The 22,488-nt window shown below is 33.4% G+C and overlaps 1 protein-coding gene across 2 annotated transcripts in view; it reads left to right on the plus strand.

The window, feature by feature from the left end:
- CASD1 (CAS1 domain containing 1) overlaps positions 1-22,488 on the plus strand; it is a 56,057-nt gene that overhangs the window by 28,173 nt on the left and 5,396 nt on the right. Inside the window, exons 11-18 of one of the 2 annotated variants that reach the window (XM_058525705.1) lie at positions 5,139-5,258; positions 6,270-6,426; positions 7,860-7,939; positions 10,299-10,400; positions 12,555-12,695; positions 13,762-13,839; positions 17,537-17,629; positions 19,407-20,874. In XM_058525705.1, coding sequence (XP_058381688.1) covers positions 5,139-5,258; positions 6,270-6,426; positions 7,860-7,939; positions 10,299-10,400; positions 12,555-12,695; positions 13,762-13,839; positions 17,537-17,629; positions 19,407-19,673 — 1,038 coding nt within the window. In that variant the 3' untranslated portion in view covers positions 19,674-20,874. Of the gene's footprint in view, positions 1-5,138; positions 5,259-6,269; positions 6,427-7,859; positions 7,940-10,298; positions 10,401-12,554; positions 12,696-13,761; positions 13,840-17,536; positions 17,630-19,406; positions 20,875-22,488 lie in introns of those variants that run through there. The other variant, XM_058525714.1, reaches the window with a different exon arrangement.

The raw sequence follows: 22,488 nt of genomic DNA on the forward strand, positions 1-22,488 counted from the left end.
ATCTTTCTGCCTTTCCATTCTTCTCCTACTACCTACCTGACTCTTTGAGAATGTATAGTTTTAAAAGCAAAAAATATATATATTTTAAAAGATACGGCAATAATTTATTTGTATTTACTTGGCCTTAATTTTAAAATAGTAGAAACAGCTGATAATCTAACGGTGGGTATTATTTCGTGTAATCCTGTTAAACAACTAAATTAAAGTTAGCAAGAAACTTTGTAGGTGACAATTGCAAAGGGTTTAGAATAGGCAAGTTACTATCAAAAAAAAATCAAATTAGATGATTGTATTTTATAGTCTGGCCTTTACTGTATTTTAGGAAGTTTGACCAAATATTTTTACACTTTCAAAGTTTAAAAATCTTAAAACTCTCTGTCTCCGGTGTTCAGAGAACTCAGATACTGATGGACTACCATTGTAGACCATGTAAGATGTGCCATACTTTCTAAGTGTTACCTCCTCCATGAGATGGAGGACCTTTTCTTTGCTCACCAGTGCCTTCCATACCTGGACAAAATCATTTTTTCCTTCTCCCTAGGTATCTTAAAAGATAAGATTCTTGTGGTTTGGGGACACCTTGGATTTGACAGAGATAGAAAAAAATATATTCAGAGTTGTAACATTCCAGCTACATTACAGTTAAAACAAGCTTTTGAGAGTGAACCTAGTATCTAATAACCACTTTCACATAAGTTTTTCTAGTGAAAATACAAACTAATTTCTATAAGATATGTTTTAAAAATATAAGAAACTCATTCATAATTTGGAAACTCCTGAACTGTTCCTTATTGCTTTATTTGCTTATATAAAGCACATGTCTGTAAACAGTATTTGAATCAATGGTAAATTGAGATAAGAGGGGAGTTTTGCCCAGAAAGGAACATTTTGAAATTTCTATAGCAGCAGTTAAGAAGGTAAATAATATTGAGGTTTTTCAGATATCTCTAACAATTTGAAAATAATGTTATTCTTCAAGTCTCTTTATTTTCAAAAATAGTTGGTGATTTTATGGATGGTTTATTTGAAGGGCAAAAAGCGGAGGAATGAAGTATAATTTTTTACTGAAATTGTATGGCTGTGAAACCTATGTGGCAGCAGTGAAATTCCTGTGACACTGCAGCTAAACGCGACCTAGTAAATTTCGAGAAGTTATGGATGAGCCAAGACAGTAAAAGAGATCCAAAGCAAGGAGAGATGAAGATAGTAAGACTTAGTTTATAAGCCCAGTTAAGAATTTTTAGGATAAATTTGGCATATTTTCTAAAAAGTAAGTAGAGATGAATATATTGAAACCTAGAAATATCTCTGACATATGAATACAGATTAGATTAATCTTGGAGGAGAAAAGGGGGTTTTGTTTTAAGAAAATGCCACATAGAGACATAATTAATTGCTGACATATTAAAGGGTGATACTACTGTTAAAAAAAAAAGTCAGAAAGAATTAATGGCAGATTAAGTTCCTCAATTCAGTGATTCCAGAAAAGATTTGGTTATAAAAGGATGAAGGCAATTTGACATTCTATTACAATCATTTGCCAAGCTAGCCTTCTAATATATTTTAGACTACATCCCAGTACATCCTAAATTACAATTCAAAAAAATCCCTCCTCTGGAAGGATGTACTTTTCATTACCAGATCATTTGTTATGATTAATTAACATATCCCTTTTCTTTTTTATAGGATTTTGTGGTTAAAAATTACCTGTATCTACATCGGCAGAGCATTATTAGCATGGGTTATAACATATTTGGAACTTGATTCTTGGATATTTGAGGGGTTACCTTCCTTAAAAACTTTTTTTAACTGCCATGATTATTTTAATTACCTAATTGTAGTGTTTTTTATTTTGAATAAAATATGTCAAACTTTAGTTGTGCCATGTTTTTATACTAAAATAGAAAATATATCAAAAATACAGAGAATTATTAAAATAATCCAGATGGTCTGGCAGATTGCAATTGTCAGTATAAACATTCTTTTAAACATAATTTATATCAAATATGCATAAAATACTGTGAATTTAATCTGGAGAGTACAGCAAGTTAGGTATATAGAGTAGATGATTTTGTGTTCCATTGTGGATTTTTTTTCTTTGCGAGTTTGTAAATAACTTTTATGAAGGGACCTGAATAAAAGGTCTTGAGGGAAAATTTGTGGGACTAGAAAAAGAACAGAACCAGAAGTCAGCCTAGCTATTAATTCTAATGAAGCTGGAATTCCAAATATATTTTTAATACTAGAATTTTGTTATAAGTAATACTTGGCTCATGAAAGGCAAAAAGAAAAACAGTTTGGATTAAAGGAGACTAAAGAGGAATGACAACTAAATGTAATGTGTGATCCTTGATTCAAGGTTCCTAAATCAAAAAAAAATTTTTTTAAACCGTAAAGGATATTACTGGGACAATCAGGGCAATTTGTATATGGATTATACATTAGATACTGTTATATTCATATTAAATTTCGTGGGTATGATACTGATAATATGGTCATGTAAGAAACTGTTCTTTCTTCTTAGGAAATACTTGCTAAAATCTTTAAAGATGATGAAATGAGGTTTTCAACATACTTTTAAATGGTTCAGCATGGTATATAAGTGTCCACTGTACTATTCTTACAACTTTTCTGTTGGTTTAAAATATCTTAAAATAAAAAGTTGGGAGAAATATTACATGAAATTCGTAATAATCCAACATTGGCAGGAACTTGGCAAATTGTTGTGATAGCGTTTAATTCAATTTAAATGAATTGTATTTACTGTTTAAATATGATAATCAAGTCCCAACTTTGTAGGCCCAGCCTAGAAAGCGTGTTTTATGGAGAGTGGTTAAAGTAATTGCGAATGGTTAGCCTAGGTTTGACATCTGTTTTCAAATGCTTATAGAACTATCAGATGTAAGAGTGATTTAAGCACATACATATGGCTCCAGAACTAGACTCTCCATTATGGTAGCCACTAGCCACATGTAGGTATTGAGCACTTGAAATGTAGCTAGTCAGAATTGAGATGTGCTGTAAATGTGAAATACATACCAGATTAAGTATGATTAATTAGGATAAATGCATACTAAGTTCAAAAACTTAGTATAAAAAATATCGAATATCTCATTACATGTTGGAATGATAATATTTTGGATATATTGAGTTAAATAAAATATATTTATTAAAATTAGTTTCACTTGTTGCTTTTAACTTTTCAAATGTTCTGGTAGCAACATTAAAAATTTGCTGTGTGGCTGGTATTTTATTTCTATTGCACAGTGCTGCCCTAGAGGTCTGAAATTGGTAGCTTTTATAAAGTTAGATTTCAACTTTTCATGAAAAGGAACTTTATAGCAGTTAATGACCATCTGAAAATGGAATGGATTGCCTTGGGAATTTGTATGTTTTCTGCTATTTAAAAGTGCTCAGATACTTGAAGGGAATATTTTAGAGTGCATTCAAGAATGAGGTAAGGATGCAGGTTTAGATTAGATAAATCCTGAGGTTATTTCAATACTACATTTCTCACCTTCATCCCTATGATTCTAATATGTTACACCTTCATTCAAAATTTCTGATCTAATGATGAGATAAGACATTTAAACATAACTAATGACAGAGTAATAAATAAAAACTTTGGTACATAGATTGTTGGTGCTATAGGATCTCAGAGGAAGGAGAAATGACTTTCATCTGAGAGTAAAGATTGGACATTTTGAACAGGGCTCTAAATAAGAATAGGATTTAAATAAGCAAAATGTGGGTAGGAGAAGAGCATTCCAGGGTAGAATAAACAGGTAAAAAAAAGAGAGGTGACAGGGAAGCACAAGAAGGACCAGTTTAGGAGACAGATCATCTAAGTTTGGCCAGAGTGGAGGCTATGTTGAAGAATTTATGCTCTATTGTAAATTAGGGATTTTTTCCTTCCAGGAAACATATTATCCCTCAAAAAAGAAAAAATGTGTTCAAGGATGAATTCAAGGATATATACAAAAGATGCATAGGCCTTATAAATTCTGTTTAAGGTGTCTGCTTAATTAATTTATTTTATCCTACAAAGTATCACTTGGGGAAGACACATTAATCTAACGTGACCATAAGCAGTGTTACTGCTGGGTAATTACAGAGGTGATCAGATGAATCTATAAAATAGAAGCCAAAAAAATTTTACAAAGATTTAGTAATTTTCCTTAAACGAATGGTCCTATAATTGCAAGGGTTACATGTCACTGAACAAGCCTTTTAGACATCATATTAAAAAACAGTGCACTAGTTATGTTGTGGACATCATGAATATACACCTAAAGGACCAATGGGTGGTGGATAGGTGGAATGACAGTGTTGTAAGGTTATGAGAACAAGGCTTGTAAATGAGATAATATTTCCAGTGACTCCTATAAAATATAGATTCGAAATTTGCAGTATTTCATTCAGCTTAGAGGTGAAGAGGTAATCCTCTGAAAAACCATGGTAAGTGATTCTAAGGGTCTTGGTCATGATGAAACATTGTTCTAGGAGTATAAAATAAAATTGTTTCATAAAATGAGTGGAAGGGAAATAATATTTCTAAATTATGTTTGTGTATGTTTTTTAAGTATGTATTTTTTGCTAAATAATTAAATATTATAAGTAGTCATTTGACAATTGTATTTACAAGTCTAAAGTCTATATATTTAAGGGGGCCAGAAATGTAAGATTTTTATTTTGTTTTTTATCTTCTCATTGGAATATGTGAAATCCAGAATGACCTTGTATGCAGCATATATGGTGATTAATAATTTCCATATATGGTATCATATATTTAATTCTAACTGGATGAAATGTACAAAGTGCTTCACATTTGTTAACTCATTTATTTCTCACAAAAACCCTTTGGGAAAGGAGGTGATAGTCTCGTTTTGCAGTTTAGAAAACTCAAAGTCACATAGCTAGTAAGTGTCACAGCCAGAATTTGAATCTAGGTATATCTGATTCCAAAGTATATTTTCTTAACCCCTGCTATAATGCCTAACTTTTGAGAATAGATTTTCTCATTGAGCTAATACCAAATGATAGCAATGATCCATTATCTTGGTTAAGTGTACTGGCTATGATAATTCAAGGTAGAGTTAGTGCCAACATATATTTATCCTATTTATTTTTGTCAACAGTTTTTGCCTGTATACATGCACATTCGGGTTCTGGTTGCTGCGTATCTATTTCAGACAGGCTATGGGCATTTCTCATACTTTTGGATCAAAGGAGACTTTGGAATCCATAGAGTATGTCAGGTAGGAATGCATTCAGTTACTTGCTTTTTCTTTCATTTCGACATGTTTTTGTGCCTAACTGTTGAGAAAATATAAATATGGTCATTATAAGGCCATGAATAATTTGAATTTATGAAATGGCACTTTCAAATTGTGTTATTTAATTTGAGATGAATAATTTTGAGGTAAATAATTTGAGATAAATAATTTATTCCTGAGGGAAGGGAAAATATAATTTAGATGAATATATAATTAAAGCACTGGTACTCAAGGGACAACCTTGCTGATTCACTTTAGTTTTGTAGAAATGCAGTTACCTGGGATTATTAAAATATGCTGTATTTTCTCTCTCTAAGAATAGGATTAATATTAAGTTTCTACCTTGTGCTAGGCAGTTTTGAACGTTATTTTATTTACCCATCATTACAACCATGAGTTGTGATCTTCGTTTGACAGACAACAAGGCTCAGAGAGGTTAAATAATTTGCCTACAGTCACATAGTAAGTGGTGCAGCTCTAATATCAATCTGCTCAAATTCTGTGTTCTTTGAGTGACATCACACTGTCTGAAATGACTGTTACACAAGTCCCAAAGACACTTTTTAATTTGAGTAACAGTATTTTGTATCTATGACAACTCTCAATTTAATCCCAAATGGGATAAAATCAACATCAAACAGAGATGAAATGGATACTCTTTTGTTGAGGTAATCTAATATCTGTTTATAAACTATAGCCCTAGGAAGGAGGTTTATGATTCTTTTTCTATACTTAACAACATGGTAATTGTAGCCAGAGGACAGCTCAGGCTGGTGCTTTGCTGGGATTTAGTTAGTATAATGATGCATAAATATTTTATATTCAACTCTTTACAGTGATTGTAGAACAAATGTAATTTTAGGGATTAGTAAAATATGCTTGTACAGTTATTATTTTAGCCTTAAATAAACATTTATACTCTGTCAGAGAGAATCTGTCATCACTCTTCATGCATACCTGGAATGAAAACGATTTTCTTTTCCTTTTTAATAGGTGTTATTTCGTCTCAATTTCCTGGTGGTGGTGTTATGTATAGTAATGGATCAGCCTTATCAATTCTATTACTTTGTCCCTTTGGTCACTGTATGGTTCATGGTCATATATGTTACTTTAGCACTATGGCCACAAATAATCCAAAAAAAAGCAAACGGTAAATATACTCTCTTATTAATGTTAATAAATATGTTCTTTCGATGTACTAAATTTCTTTTTAGTTGCTAAAGGCTATTATTTTTATTGAGACATGTAGACAGTTTAAATTTATGTGTAGTATTGACATTTTGAAATTTTGTTCTTAAACTATTTTTCTAAAATGTTACAGCTAAGTAGTTCAAGTAATTTATCAGTACAGAATAATAGTGTGTATTTATGTTGTGTTGTGTTTTCTCTTTTTTAAATTTAAATTTTTCAAAGCCATTTTATACACTAACTAATGCAACAGTTTTCAAACTGTCTTGCACAGAGCCAGAATGGAGAGAGCTAGGAGAGAGATGGGAAGGCCACATAGGGCTTCAGGCCGCTACATCCTGCTTCAATCTTGGCAGCTCTGCTTTATTTGATTTCTTATATATATTGAGATTTTGAGTAAACATTCATTTGCAAAAAGGATTTTGTGTCAAACAAGTTTGAAAGGCACTAGTATAATTTATCTTTTAGACAACTCTTTAAGCAGTTATTATCAACTTGTTTTACATATAAGAAAACCTAAGTTCCCAAAAGGTTGTCATCTTCAGATTTTACATAGCCAGTTACTGATAATGTTCAAAGTGAGGCCACAGTCATTTATCTTAATGCTTTTTCCCCTCAAGATCATATCATTAAAATAAAAGCTTCCCTTTTTTGGAAAAATAGAAGTTTTTATTTTTAATAATGTATTCAACTTAACTCTTTCAACCAAATGTTCTATATCAAAAAATATTTTCTGTTGACTTCCATTATAATACCAAACAATTTTTCAAGAAAGAGTTGGGTTCCAGCCTTTAATAAAGTCCATTAGTGTCCTCGGACAGCCTCTGTAGTTTAATTCCTCAACACAAACCCAGCATATTAATCAAATGAATAATCAATATGTATAAACTGTGAACATATAACTTAAAATATGCATATGTTAAAATAAATCATGGTTAAATCCTAGTCCATTAGGGAGTTCTTAAGCTCTCTCCCTAGAGCTTTAATATTTAAGCAGTATTACCTAAGCTATATTCAACATGAGTGTTTGTTAGAATTACACTGAACATATTGTTATAAATTTTGTTGTAACTTTCAATAATGAATAGGTAATTGAATCTAGGAGGTATTTTCAAATATATTTATAGTCAGTGAACAGCAGGTATATAGGGTATCAGGTGTATCTTGTAGCCTCCTTCCTAGCAAGCATCCTCTACCTTTTTCTCCTTTTTGTCTTACTTTTAATTTATACTATTTAGATCTATTTTGTGTGTCCTGTAAGCAGCCTTAAATTATTTTAAGAATAAGCAGATTATAAATACATTAGAGAGTATTAATTCATTAAATAGAGAGTATTTAATATGTTTTCTAATGTAAATTTACATTTCTTAGTAAATTAAATATTTTCTCTCGTAGGAAATTGTCTCTGGCATTTTGGCTTACTGGTGAAACTAGCCTTCTTGCTGTTATGTATATGTTTTTTGGCATATTCTCAGGTTTGTACAGTCTTTTCCGTTTATATTTTGTTCTATTTTATTTTAAAGTTCTAGTGTATTAAAGTATGTGAGAAGAGTCAGAGCTTTTTTCCAGCTTCATTTTTTAATGACTGTAATAAAAGTGTCACTCTGTAGTTGACTACTCAGTGTAGTTCTTCTGAGACCTATCCACTTTTGTTACCACTGTTTTTGTTGGTAAGAGCAATTTAAAGCTCTTCCTCTAGCAATTGTTCAGAATCCATTTTACTTGACTTTGATCAATCAAACGTTTATTGACTGCCTCTTATAAGACACTACTCTAAGTGGAGATCAAAATTCTCTTGACAGAATTTGCGACTTGGTTTGTGCATTATTCATTGCTTCAAAGTGTTACTTGATTTTTCCATAACTGCATAGAGTAAAATTTTGGCAGTTAGTAAAACCAACTTAGGAGCAAAGGGGTTTGTATATATGTAGTATGTTTAATTTAATAAAATTTTTGATCATTTTCTTATCTCTAACCTTTTATCCCCTGTTATGATGGTTGAGATTTTCTCAGCTACTGTAGCAGGATTGCAAACTGCTACCTGCTGGTCAGTCCATCAGGCAGATGTATTATTTGGGCAGCATGATATTTACAACAAAATATTTTAATTTAAATGCCTATAGTTGTGTCATATTCTGCAGTTTACTTCCATCTCTAACACTCTCTGTCTCATACCTGGCTGCATCAGGTGCAAAGGCCATATAAGCATTTTGTGTGTGTGTGTGTGTGTGTGTGTGTGTGTGTGTGTGTGTGTATGTATGTAATCCTATAAAGCTGTTTTTTTGTTTGTTTTGTAGGCTTTTCATACTTATTTTCATACTTAGAAATAAAGCATTTATATAATTCTGCCTGACCCCCAATGTTTTTTGCAGGAGATATGTAAAATAATAAGGAAACAATAGGCAAATGTAAAAAGAAATAGCCAGGCAACTGCAGCAATTGCTTGACAATTATTCCTTAAAATTCCTAACACTGTGGTGCATCTGAGGGAGAGAAAGGAAGGCAGACCAGAGGTTCAATAGAGAGACTTAGGAAGGTTTCCCAGCTTTGGATCAGTGTCGGCCACTGAACAAGGAAAAAAAGTACATGGCCCAGTATAGCCCAGTGTCTTTCACAAATGGCTGCTCAATAAATACTTTTGTTTATTGATCACATAAGAAATAAATTTTTAATCAGAAATAAAATTTTAAATTATAAGTACATCGTATGTGTGATATATGTTACATATACATGATCTATAAGACCATATATCTCTAATATATACCTATTTTATCATGTTTTTATATTTCATATTGATGTATATATATAATCTACAAGTACTTTATATTGCAACTCTTGATAAGACCTCATCCTTAATTTTCTGAGGCATAGATTTTTATAGAATCTATTTTTAATAAGCTATAAGTGTTTTAAATTCTGTGGTTAAATGGAGAATATTACATTTTATTAAAATAATAAAGTTATTCTGACCTAAGGATTCAGCATTACCTAAAATATAATACTGTTTTTATATTTTTTCTTTAGTTTTTAATAGCCTTTTTAAAAATTGTAATGTTACGTTTTTTATGCTGTGGCATTAGATCTTATAATGGAACTTTCCTTAATAGAGTTTGTCGTCATTCTTTAGTCTGGAAATTGAGATTTTTGTTCTCTTCTTTGAAAGACTTCATTAATTTGCAGGAATGTACCCAAGACTTCTGCCCCTTCAGTCCCAGATTTTCCAGGCTGTCAGATTTATAAGAGGGTACCATTCACTTACCTTGACCAGAGTAAAATTGTAAACTTTGTTTCAAAGGCTAGTAATGGCATTTGGGTATGGTTGATTAAGTAAGACGAGCTAATTCAGAGGATTCTTTTAACTCAAATGGTTAATTATAGATTATTAAGGACATTTAGAGAAAGAAAAACTATATTTTAACCTTAACCATCATTCTTTAGGGTATTGATATCATATTGGCTGAAGTCTTTTATATTTTTGTGTTTTAATCAGTAAATATTAGCTGTTTTGTGTACTAGATTAAAAACCTTAAATGGAATAATTTTCTAATTACCAGCTTTTTTTTTTTAATTTTGCAGTCTCAGTAGCCTTTCATGGGCATTGAAAGTAAGTTAACAAAAAAGTTTTAAGTCATCTTTATTAGCCATTAGTAAAATTAATTTATTTTCAAATGAATTTCAAATGAAGTGATATTTTCAAATGAAATAAATAGAATTTTAAAATTGTGAATGACCCTTACATAATACTAACTTTAGAAATCTACAGTTTATAGTAGAACTGCAAAGCAAGTATTGACTTGTAAAATCTTAGTTTATTTTCTGGATTCCTTTTCTCAGGGTGCATTTGAGAAGATCTTTTCTCTTTGGCCATTGTCCAAGTGTTTTGAACTGAAAGGGAATGTATATGAATGGTGGTTCAGATGGAGGTTAGACCGTTACGTATGTATTTACCTTGTGATCTTTTGCCATTTCAAATTATACTCTAAAAAAATTATTTAGAAAATTTTAATCTATTTTTATTTAGTTTTAGAATAAGGAAACATGTTGATTTGGTAAATCAAAGCAATCCTGCCCTCCCTTTTTATAACAGAGAAAGGGTATTCATGGGTATGTATATCAGCAGGAAAATACTGTAAAAATGTTGTCTATAAAGTGGCCTTTGGGTCATAATTTTGACTTATAGCTGGTCTCTCATATGTATATGCCTCAGCCGTTCAACACAATATTTATTAAGCCCCAATATATGCTGTACGTGTTGGTGTTGGGAGGGATTTATTACAGAAAGAAGATATACCACTAGGCTTCTAAGCCTTACAGTGTGGTTTAAAACCCAAGATTACTACTTACAATTGAGTGCTAAACTATGCAGTGTGGATTTTATGGTAGAAATGTATAAAGAAGGGAAAGCAGTGTCATGGATGATTCCATAAATTTAATCTTAAAGGATGGTTAAGATTCAGTGAGCCAAGAAAATGTAAAACATCTAGCACTGCATTTGGGAAATAATAGACACTGAATAAATATTAATTACCATCGTCACTCTTTCCCCTTTTCCTTCAATCATTGATTTCGTCTCTTTTTTCATTCAACAAATGTTTTGTTGGTGCCTATTCTGTGCCATTCCTGATTTCCAATACTTGTGTACTGTCCAATGTACTACATTGTATTTCAAAACCATATATGAATATGTGGAAGACAAACAAACAAACACGTAGATACAGAGAACAGATTGGTGGTTACCAGAGGGGAAGAGGAGTTGGGGGAGGGTGAAAGAGGTTAAGGGGCACGTTTGTACGGTGATGGATGGCAACTAGACTTTTGGTGGTGAACATGATGTAGTTTATACAGAAGTTGAAATATAAGGATATACACCTGAAATGTGTATAATGTTATAAACCAATGTGACCTCAATAAAAGAAAATAAAAATAATAAAATTGAAAAACTTATATGAATAAAAAGCTTTGCTCAAGTCTTGACAAAATAATTTTAAATTCTCAACTTTCTTTTTTTTTTTTTTAATAATTTTTATTTATTGATTGATTTTTCCCCCAAAGCCCGAGTAGATAGTTGTATGTCATAGCTGCACATCCTTCTAGTTGCTGCATGTGGGATGCGGCCTCAGCATGGCCGGAGAAGTGGTGCGTCAGTGCACGCCCGGGATCTGAACCCGGGCCGCCAGCAGCAGAGCTGGTGCACTTAACCACTAAGCCACGGGGCCGGCCCCAATTCTCAACTTTCTAATTCGAGCAGTCTACTATGATATGATACCTTGCGTTAAGTCTTGGTTTAAAAAAGAAAGCTTGTGTGCTTTCTGGTCCACCATATTTTTTTTCATTCTTATGTGCATATACTCCTTTTTTAAAAAAAGTATGATCTTGGTGGTGTTATTTTTGTTTGTTTTATTTGATTGAAAGTACCAATATAAAATGTGTTTTATCCTGGTTGAGTACATTTAAATTTTATCGTGTGTCTTCAAAATAGTTTTTATCGGGCTGGCCCCATGGCTTAGCGGTTAAGTGCGCGCGCTCCACTACTGGCAGCCCGGGCTCGGATCCCGGGCGCGCACCAACGCACCGCTTCTCCAGCCATGCTGAGGCTGCATCCTACGTACAGCAACTAGAAGGATGTGCAACTATACGTACAACTATCTACTGGGGCTTTGGGGAAAAAAAAGGAGGAATATTGGCAATAGATGTTAGCTCAGAGCCGGTCTTCCTCAGCAAAAAGAGGAGGATTAGCATGGATGTTAGCTCAGGGCTGATCTTCCTCACAAAAAAAAAAAAGTAGTTTTTATCCTTATTTTTAAATTGTCTTTATTTCTTTACTTACTGTTGAAACTGCTCACAGTGAACCAGCTCATCTCATGTCATTGCGAGAGATGTTTGCTTGTCTATTGCTGATTAATTTCTAACAATCGTTGACTTTATTTTATTGCTTGAAGTTTAAGTCCTGTATAGAAACTTTGAACCTTAAGCTTTTAACCTACTTATTTTTATACGTTTTCGTCATTTACCAGATATTTTTACCATTTGAAATATTTTTACTATTGAAAAGTGGCTATTTAAAACAAATTTTCTCTCTTTATTTTCCAGGTAGTCTTTCATGGAATGTTGTTTGCTTTCATTTATCTGGCTTTACAGAAGCGTCAAATACTTTCTGAAGGAAAGGGTGAACCTCTTTTTTCAAACAAAATTTCAAATTTTCTATTGTTTATTTCAGTAGTTTCTTTCTTGGTAAGTTTCAACATGTAATATCCTAGTTTTCCAAAATCCTAAATGGTATAGAAAATTAACTTTAAGAGATAAGAGTTTAGGGGCCGGCCCGGTGGCATAGTGGTTAAGTTCACGCGCTCTGCTTCTGCAGCCCGGAGTTCGCAGGTTTGGATCCAGGGCGCGGACCGTCGCACCACTTGTCAAGCCACGCTGTGGCGGCGTCCCATATAAAGTAGAGGAAGACGGGCACAGATGTTAGCCCAGGGCTGATCTTCCTCAGCAAAAAGAGGAAGAATGGCAACGGATGTTAGCTCAGGGCTAATCTTTCTCACAAAAAAAAAAAAAGAGATAGGAATTTAATCAATTATTATTTTTTGTGTGTGTGTGAGGAAGATCAGCACTGAGCTAATAACATCTGATGCCAATCCTCTTTTTTTTTTTTTTTTGCTGAGGAAGATTGGCCCTGAGCTAACATCCATGCCCATCTTCCTCTACTTTATATGGGATGCCACCACAGCGTGGCTCTACAAGCAGTGCGTCGGTGTACGCCTGGGATCCAAATCTGCGAACCCTGGGCCGCCAAAGTGGAGCACATGAACTTAACCACTGCGCCACCAGGCCGGCCTCTTAATCAATTATTTTTAATAAATAAAATCTTTACTTTTAAAATTCTTTTTCTCTTTGTTTTTTAATTGAACATAAATTTTAAAGAGAATACGTTTGTAAGATAAACATTAAGAATAGCTGAGAGCTCAGTGAAATAGGAATTTTAAAAGCTGTAATAAATTTGGGAGAAAATATAACGTAACCTGTTTGACAGGAAGAGCCATCACTGCCTTATGATCACTATTTCCAGAAAAGTGCAGACCTATGTCCCTCTCTCTCTCTGCTTTCCAATATTTGGGCAGTTGAGCACACCAAAACAAGTGATGAGCAAATCTGTGGGCAGTTTTTACTGAAGCTTTTTGAATAACACAGTGAAGGATAATGTTACAAATAAAGAAAACTGTTCAAGAAACTTCTGAGAATGCTGCCTCTTTCAGGTATAACTATTTTTGTGCGCTGATCCATGTATTTTTTGTTTTAGACCTATTCTATCTGGGCTAGCAGTTGTAAAAACAAAGCAGAATGCAATGAACTCCACCCATCTGTTTCTGTGGTACAGGTAATTATCTTGATTTAGAGAAATTATTTTCTTCTTACTTCTTGATAAGAACACAGTCTTTAGAGGCAGAGAAATTTGAGATCAAACTCTATAAAATTTGGGTATGTTATTTAATCTTTCTAAGCTCTACCCTCCTTTGTTGTAACAGGGATATTAAAATCTCTTTTAAAGGGTCGTTATTTTAAATGTATGGAAATGATCAGTATTTGTCACTTAGTAGGCATTTAGAAAATGTTAATTCTCCACTTCATATTTGCTTTTTCTTCATTTATTCAAATTTTTTCATTTATTTATTTACTTAATCATAGTTATTAATGATCTACTATGTGTTAAGTACCATGCTACATGTAAGAGGTTCAGTATTAAACAAGATACAGCTTTTGCCCTCACAGAACTTAGTCTAATAGAGATGTGCATCAATAAACGTTCATTCATTCATTTAACAATTTTGTTTATTCATTTAACAAATATTTGATACCTACTATATGCTAGATGTTATTCTAGGGGATACATGGTCACCAAATCAAACATAATTCCTACCCTCACAGACCCTGCATTCTTCTATTACAGATAATAATCATATAATCACCACATAATTATAAATAGAGGCACGTGATGTTGCAAGAGACTATAATAAAATATGACTTAGTTGGAGTTGGAGCGAGAGTGGTCAGGAGTCAGAGATGATTTCCCTGAGAAAATTAAGCTGAGAATGGAGGGATGAAGGCAGGCAGCGAGAACTTAGGCCCTGTGGTGGAAAGGAACATATTCACATTCAGGGAACTTACAGAAGGCCGCTGGGGCTGCAGCCCAGAGAACCAGGTCTGGGAAGTGTGTGGCAGTGACTGGCAGGTGGGCAGAGGCTAGGAGCAACTCAGATCAGATTTACGTTTTGCAGAGATACCTCTGGTTGCGGGTCATCATAGGGCATTGTGATTAGTGTGGTGATGGTTAAATACAGGGCACTTTGGAAACACATGGGACTTTTCTTCCTAACCCATCATATCAGACCAGGGTTCTTGGAGAAAGTAGTGTCTAAGCTGAGGCCTAAAAAATGGGTAGTCCAGCAAAGAGGAGCAGGAAGAATTTCTGGAGGATCTTCTCTTAGTTCTTAAGTTCTCTTCATTGCAAGAATTATTTTATTTCTCTTAAACCTCTGTATAGTCAGTAGAACCCAGCATGTGATAGACTGTCCAAACACAATTGATAATGAAATTTTAAACATTATACTGTATTCATATAGCATTTTCATGACTTCTGCAGACAACGGTAGCGCTGACCAGTAACTCTTTGTATATCATATCTGATATCGTTCTGTAACTCATATGGCAGAAGAGAGTGTTACCACTCACAGTGCACCAGTACAGAACAATATAAGGGAGCTAAGGGAGAGAGTGACAGCACATAAAATGACACTAACATAAGCACTCCTGGGCCTTATCTCCTTCTCTTCCAGTCACTACCCTCCATATACTTATATTTCCTTAGTTACTTTTTTGTGAAGGCCTCAGTTTCTCCATTGCACAGTAAATGAATGGACTGAGAGCAAAAATTGAAGCAAGTATGTACAAATTTTATCGGCTGCTACTTCTTTTCGAGGGCGCTTGTCCCCCATTTAAAAATCAGAGAGCTTCCAGGTAGCCCCATATGTTACAGGTTACATCCTTATCCTTACCACATTTCACTCTTACTCTCAGATGCCAACAGATGATGTAGGTATGGGAGTGGGGGTGGGTATGGGTGGGTGTGTGTAAAGAAGATTGTGATTATGTAAATGTACTTACGTATCGTTATATTATATATGATTGTATATCCTTAGAATACTTGTCTGAGAGGGCTTCTTTAAGATTTAAACATGTACAAGATTCCTAGTATCCTGTTAGAAAGTATTTTCGCAGCCTGACCCAGCAGAAGGCTTATGCATCAATCCTTGAATCCTGACCTTTTGGTTTTCTCCATCAGTCGGGGTAGAAATTTCTAGGAGGGCTTGCTATAGAACAGCATACAGATGATTAACCATAAATAATGTATATTAACTGCTTAGCACAGTACCCAGCAAGTTAAAATGTTGAACAAATTTTAAGTATTATTATTTCTATATCAAGCTAATAAGAATGTCTCCCCACACCCCAGTTGTCTTCTCCATGGTTTTTATTTCTTTGATTTTCTGCTCCCCCAATTACATTGTTTACTAAGTGTATTACAAACACAAGACTTGAACATGCTAAAGAAATAAATACACACTGGGAAATAGTAGATTAAAGGCGGAAAGAAGGAAAGTGATTTGCCTAAGACTATTCCTGGATTTTCTGATGCTCAGGCTAGTGATTTGTATGTATATGTTTCATTCTTTCTAGCAGTTTACAGTTTATGCAATACTTTAATTATAATAACTCACTAAATGGTTTTACGTTTAAGGACTTTATTTAGGTCTCATCTTTATGATTTTTACCATTTATGTATACCACCTGTACTGTTAATTACCTAATGTGTTTCTTTAAATGACTCACAATGTATGCTATAATAAGTACCTCATATATGTTTTCTTATTTACTGTTCATATCAACCTTTCAAAGTAAATCTTATCCTCATTTGTGTGGATGAGGAAACAGACCTAAAGGAGTAAAGTACCTTGCCAAAAGTCCCAGAACTAATACAAGGCAAAGTCCAGATTCAGACTTCAGTCTCTTTGATGCTATTTCCTATGAAGATCACTCCACTTAATTTACCTGAGTAGTTCACTTTGGTTCCTTTTTCCCAATGATAGAGTTATCCCTATGCACAATTCCTATTTCCTCATCTGTTTATGCATCCCAGAGACCTCTTCCTAGAGCCTTTGACAAAATGCCCAGAGCAATCAACACTGAATATGGGATTTTTCTCTGAAGCATAAATAGATTTTTCAATCCTTGAAAGTTTTTGAAAGGGATTTGTGAAAGTGGAAACACTTCTTTCTTTACAATTTCTTGCTTCATTATAAGGAGAGTGGATTCTAAGAGTTCTTTGCTTTATAAACTGGTTACTGGATGTGACACTGAATTGGAGGTTTAGAAAATTCAAGATTGTTCTACCTGGTGCAAAAGGATAGGGGAGAGAGGTGGAGGCCAGGAGCCCAAAAGCTGGAGATTCTTTTGGGGGAGAAAAGATCCAGAGGGAAAAATATATCACATGTGAATGCAGTTCAAGACGTTATTTGCCTGCCCATGCAGAGCAAGCATGAGGACATCTTAAAAGTCATGCCATTTCCCATATTTACATGGCTGTCAGTGGAAGGAGGCTTTTGAAGAGGACAAAAAGAGGAGGAGTGGCTGCCAACCAGGCAGATGCCTTATGGAAGAAGCAAAATTGTGTTATCATGGGATTTTTATGAATTTTACCACATAAATGTGGTATCATTTTTTTCTACACAAAGGGCCTCAGGGTGGGTTTACATTTTTTCCAGTATACATAAAATAAAACTGTTCAGTCATGTAGTACCTAAAATCTGCACTGGTGTGCAGTATATGGACCACAAGTTGAGAAATCCAGTGTGAATAGACTCAAGAACAAAAATAACTTGCTAATACTTTATCTATTGAGAAAACTATTGTGTATGTATCAAGTTCAAAAATATGAAGAATGAGGTTATCACTTGAAGGAAAGCAAAATGTTTTTAATAAACAGATTATTAATATTTGCCTTTGTGGGTTTTTTTTAGATTTTAGCCTTCATCCTAATAAGGAATATACCTGGATGTGCCCGTTCAGTTTACAGTTCATTTTTTGCTTGGTTTGGAAAAATTTCATTAGAGGTTGGTACATTAATATTTTGCTGTATCTTACAGAGTCAAGTGTTATGTGCGTGTGTGTGTTTGTATGTAACTATATATATATGTGTGTGTAAATCTGACATATTTTTAAACCAAAGCTATGTTATTTATGGAATTATAGGGAAAATAACTCAGAACTTTGAACAGCAATAAAGTATTGTAGAATGTTTTTAAAGCCTTATTTAAATGACTAGACATAGATGACTTTCAAATATTCTTTATATTATCTTAAGCTTTCAAGCACAACCAAGATGCTGAGGTCAAGAAAGAAAAAGATGAAATAGATATAAATGAAATTTATAAATAGATATAAGTGAAATCAAGTTGAGGGGATTTTGATTTTTTGTTCATCTCTATAATTAAATATTATATTACTGCTATTTATTTATGTGTTTCATAATAAAATTCAGCCTCATGATTGGAAATGTGGGGAAAATTTTTAAATTCCTTACTTTATACATGCAATACCTAATATGAAATTATTTACAAAATCAGCTTAAAAGTAGGTTTTGAGATACATTCTGAGTATTCTGAGATTCATTACTTGAACTAGAACATTTTAAAACAGTAGAATTCATATTGTAATCATAAAAGATGCATTTTAGAGTATAATATTTATTGTCTTTAAAATAGGGACAATAGGGCCGGCCCAGTGGCATAGCGGTTAAGCTTGTGCATTCCGCTTTGGCGGCCCGGGGTTCGCAGGTTCGGATCCCAGGCTGGACCAATGCACCACTTATCAAGCCATGCTGTGATGGCGTCCCATATAAAGTAGAGGAAGATGGGCATGGATGTTAGCCCAGGGCCAATCTTCCTCAGCAAAAAGAGGAGGATTGGCAATGGATGTTAGCTCAAGGTTAATCTTCCTCACAAAAAAAAAAAAAAAAAAATTAGGGAAAATAATTTCTCTTCAAGTTCTTAAATAAATATTCTATTATTTTTTTAAGTCTCATTTATAAGACAGATTGTATAGAATTTAGAATGCTTGATCATGAATGACTTACCAAAAGAATATTTATTTTGCCAGCCTCTTAATGTTTGGAGAATGAGAAGTTTTATTAACTTTAATTGAGTGAATTTACAATTTGATGTTTCTATTAAAAATATAGAAGTTTCATAGTTCTCATATTTGTTGAAGTAGCTTAAGCATTGTCCTACTTTTTGATATTTTGAATTAATGTGATGAAAGAACCACATTTGTAATCACAATAAAAAAAAAGTAGTGGTGTCATCTAATATGTATACCACTGGAAGTTGAAATACTCTTTAGAAACATGCGAATGCAGTTCAAGACATTGGTCTGGCCGTGCAGAGCAAACCTGAGGAGGTCTTAAAAACTATGCCATTTCCCACTGACATATACACATACATAAGTATATTCACAAATATGTACAGTACACACATATGTATACATACATGTATATAGACACTCACACCCATAGTAATTCTTTATTTGGGGTCTGAATACCAGAGTCCAGATATCATTGTCAGCCATCCTCTATGTCATGCAAAGAAATGTTTTTAAAGTTAGAAGGTTCGTGTGGTTCATTTCTTGGGGACTTGGAAGCAGTGCTTCAGCATGTAGAGTTCTGGAGAGTAGACTGCAGTAGACTTTTTAGGGCCAATAGTGAAACAGAATTAAATGGTTTTGGAAAAGCCTTCTAACATAATTATGCTATCAAATGTTTAAATTAGGAAAAACTGTGATGTATTCATGGACCTTCTGTACACATCTAACTTGAAATATTTTGCTTTCCAGCTATTTATTTGCCAATATCACATATGGCTGGCAGCAGACACAAGGGGTATCTTGGTACTCATACCTGGAAACCCTATGCTCAACATCATTGTCAGCACTTTCATATTTGTCTGTGTGGCACACGAAATTTCTCAGATCACTAATGATCTTGCACAGATTATTATTCCTAAAGATAACTCATCTCTGTTGAAAAGGTTGGCATGTGTAGCTGCATTTTTTTGTGGACTCCTCATCTTATCATCCATTCAAGATAAATCAAGACATTAGGTTCCTAAAGTCCTAAAAAACTTCAACTCTTCAGGCTAAATTTGTGTCTACCCAGAGGACAAAAGCATCTATCTGGAGATATAAATATATATGTAAATAAGAACTCGTGTGGCAAGAGGACAGCTCAGTGACAGCTGTTGAACATATGTGGTTGTATATATTGGAAATGTACATATCCAATGTGAAATACTGAAAAAAATTGGTGAAGCAGAGTGCATTGTATAGGACTGCATGTGAAAAGTCTTTTCTACTGGATCTATATTTCCGTTTATAAATGATGTTGAGTTAACATATGAAGGCAGGGAGATAATTACCCTTCCAGTAAAAAATATAGGTAATTTAATTAGCTTAGTGATACCACTGAGTGTTTTGATATTGACTAAATTTGTGGTAATAAGATTCTCTACACCTGTATTCATCATGGAACTTCCTACTTCAATGAAAACTTTCTTACTCAAGAATGACTGCAGTATTGTTTTCTTATCATATGTGCAATGATGTGGAGTGATAGACAGTATGCCTTTAATTTATACGTGTTCATGTTCTGATGTTTTATGTTTCCTGACATGATTCTTCTTCCTAACTGTGGTTTTCAGGTATACAAGCCTAAATCTTTGTACACTTTGTCTCACAGAGTTGTTGTAGGCTCCATGACAGGATTTGGTCATTGTTGATGCTTTTTATAAAAAGGCCAAATTTTCTTTCTAGTCCAAACATTGACTGGTTTTCTTTCCTTAAGCTGTACCAGTGTAACACTAGTTACCCTGTGGATCCATTTAATACGTTTTCCCCCAACTAATTAATTTTTGTATATTATTTCCAATGTTTGGAAAACTATAACCATTTTGGTATTTCCTATTATTCCTTTCTATTTTTAAAAAAATATTTACCAATCTAAATTTGTGCGGTGTAGTAAAGATTCAAGTTGTTATAATTGAGATGTATAACCATAAGTACAGTTTTAAGTAAAGCAGTGACTTGGGGCAATATATGTTTTTGGTTTTGTTTTGTTTTGTTACAAGCTAACTGTTAGAGGTATAAGTTTATTTATCTGTTGTATATATTTGATTATGAATTTTAACATTTGAAAGATTGCACTTGTTTGCTCTTACTATGTGTGGGGTAACGTATTTTCTGTTCATGGTATGTGAAAATGTGATGGAGTAATTTAAACAGTAAATAAACGTTCTGTGGATGCTTATTTTTGTATTGGCAAAATATCAATTAAATTATATGTGTTCTTTTTTTAAAAAGCTGGATCCATTAATGATTGGTTCAGATTTCTAATTCATTTTCTCAGCTTAAATTTACTTTTTCAAACTCTTAGTCTATAGGGGTAGGTCACTGTGATAGTTGAATAAGGAATAGTTTAGGTATCAGCTTTGGAGGATAATCTGCCTTTTCTTCCTAGGAAGTTTAAGCATTGTGGTTTATTACTAGTCTTACTTAAAGATTTTAAAATTTTAATTATTATTTCTTTAGTACTGGATTTATGTTTTAGTGATATCTTCCCATTAATTGAGGAATATTTTTTAGACAGAAATGTGTGTTCTTTCTTTTTCTCTCTTCTTCTGTCCTTACTTAATCTTTTGACATTTCCCGGATAGACAATTGTAATGATTCATTGCTCTGCCTCCTAGACTGCAGCCTTATAAGTAGAGAATAGTATAGTTATAAATCAAAAACTTCCAAGTTCTGTGATCACATTATTCTTGCTGGTGTGGCTTGCCAGTGAAGAGTAGAGTGCATTTTAATTTAGCTTGTGAGTTTTATCACCTGAAAAAGATTGTTCCCAATGAAACAGTTGAAAAAGAAAGATGACCAATATTTTTCTCTGTTTTTTGGAAGCATTTATGTCCTCCAATAGTGATACCCAAGTGAATATAAATTTTCTCTCCTATTTGAACTCAAGCCAAAAACTTAATTAGTAAGCCCTGTTTCTTTATCACATGTTCTTATTTAATATGCCCCCGTTTTATTTTATATATAGTTGTATATAATAATTAAAATATCATGCATTTGTAGTTAAAATACATTCTGTTTATATTTGATTTTCTTAACGAGTCTTTATGGATAAGAGGTTATTGTGGTAGAAGTTGCCACAATGATAGCATCTATGTATGGTATATGTTTTAATTTTTTTCCTACATTGACTCAGATACTGACTAGTTGCGTTACTCAATTATACCATTCTTCAGAAAAAGATGTTTAACAGAATATTTAGATATGTTAAAATTGAGGTAAAATCAGAGAGGTTCTTCAGATTTTCTGTAGTCTAAATCACATTGAGAAATCTACCATCTGGCCCCAAAAGGTACTTGCTTGACTCCAATCTGCCGCAGTGTTTCCCTATTTCCTTTGCCAAACCTTTCCATTTTTATGGATAGCCAACATAGCATTAGAAATGCAGAACCTTCACCTAAAACCATGCACTGTACCTATGAGCTAGATCCTATTATTTGCTTTAGGTGCTGGTATAAAATAACATTTACACTCTACCATTTCATTGCAAGATAAGTTGACCAGTTAGAATTTTAAAGACCGGTGAATTTGTTTCTCCACAAATGCTTTATTATTTCAAACGTTAGCATAGGAAGCTTTCAAGCTTGGTAAAATTAACTTTAATGATAATCATATCTGTGTTTGTTTATATTTAATTTTTTAAACTAAATTGTAAACCATTAAGGCTAAATAAATAAACAAACCATAGGACCTAGGGCAGAACCTTCATATAATAGACACTCAATGAAAGCCAGTTTGTCAAAGAATGTGCAGTTTCTAGGAGAATACCTCTCTCCCTTTAGATTGTCCCTCC

This window comes from Diceros bicornis, chromosome 3, assembly GCF_020826845.1.
Source record: "Diceros bicornis minor isolate mBicDic1 chromosome 3, mDicBic1.mat.cur, whole genome shotgun sequence".
In the NCBI taxonomy this organism is placed as follows: Eukaryota; Metazoa; Chordata; class Mammalia; order Perissodactyla; family Rhinocerotidae; genus Diceros; species Diceros bicornis.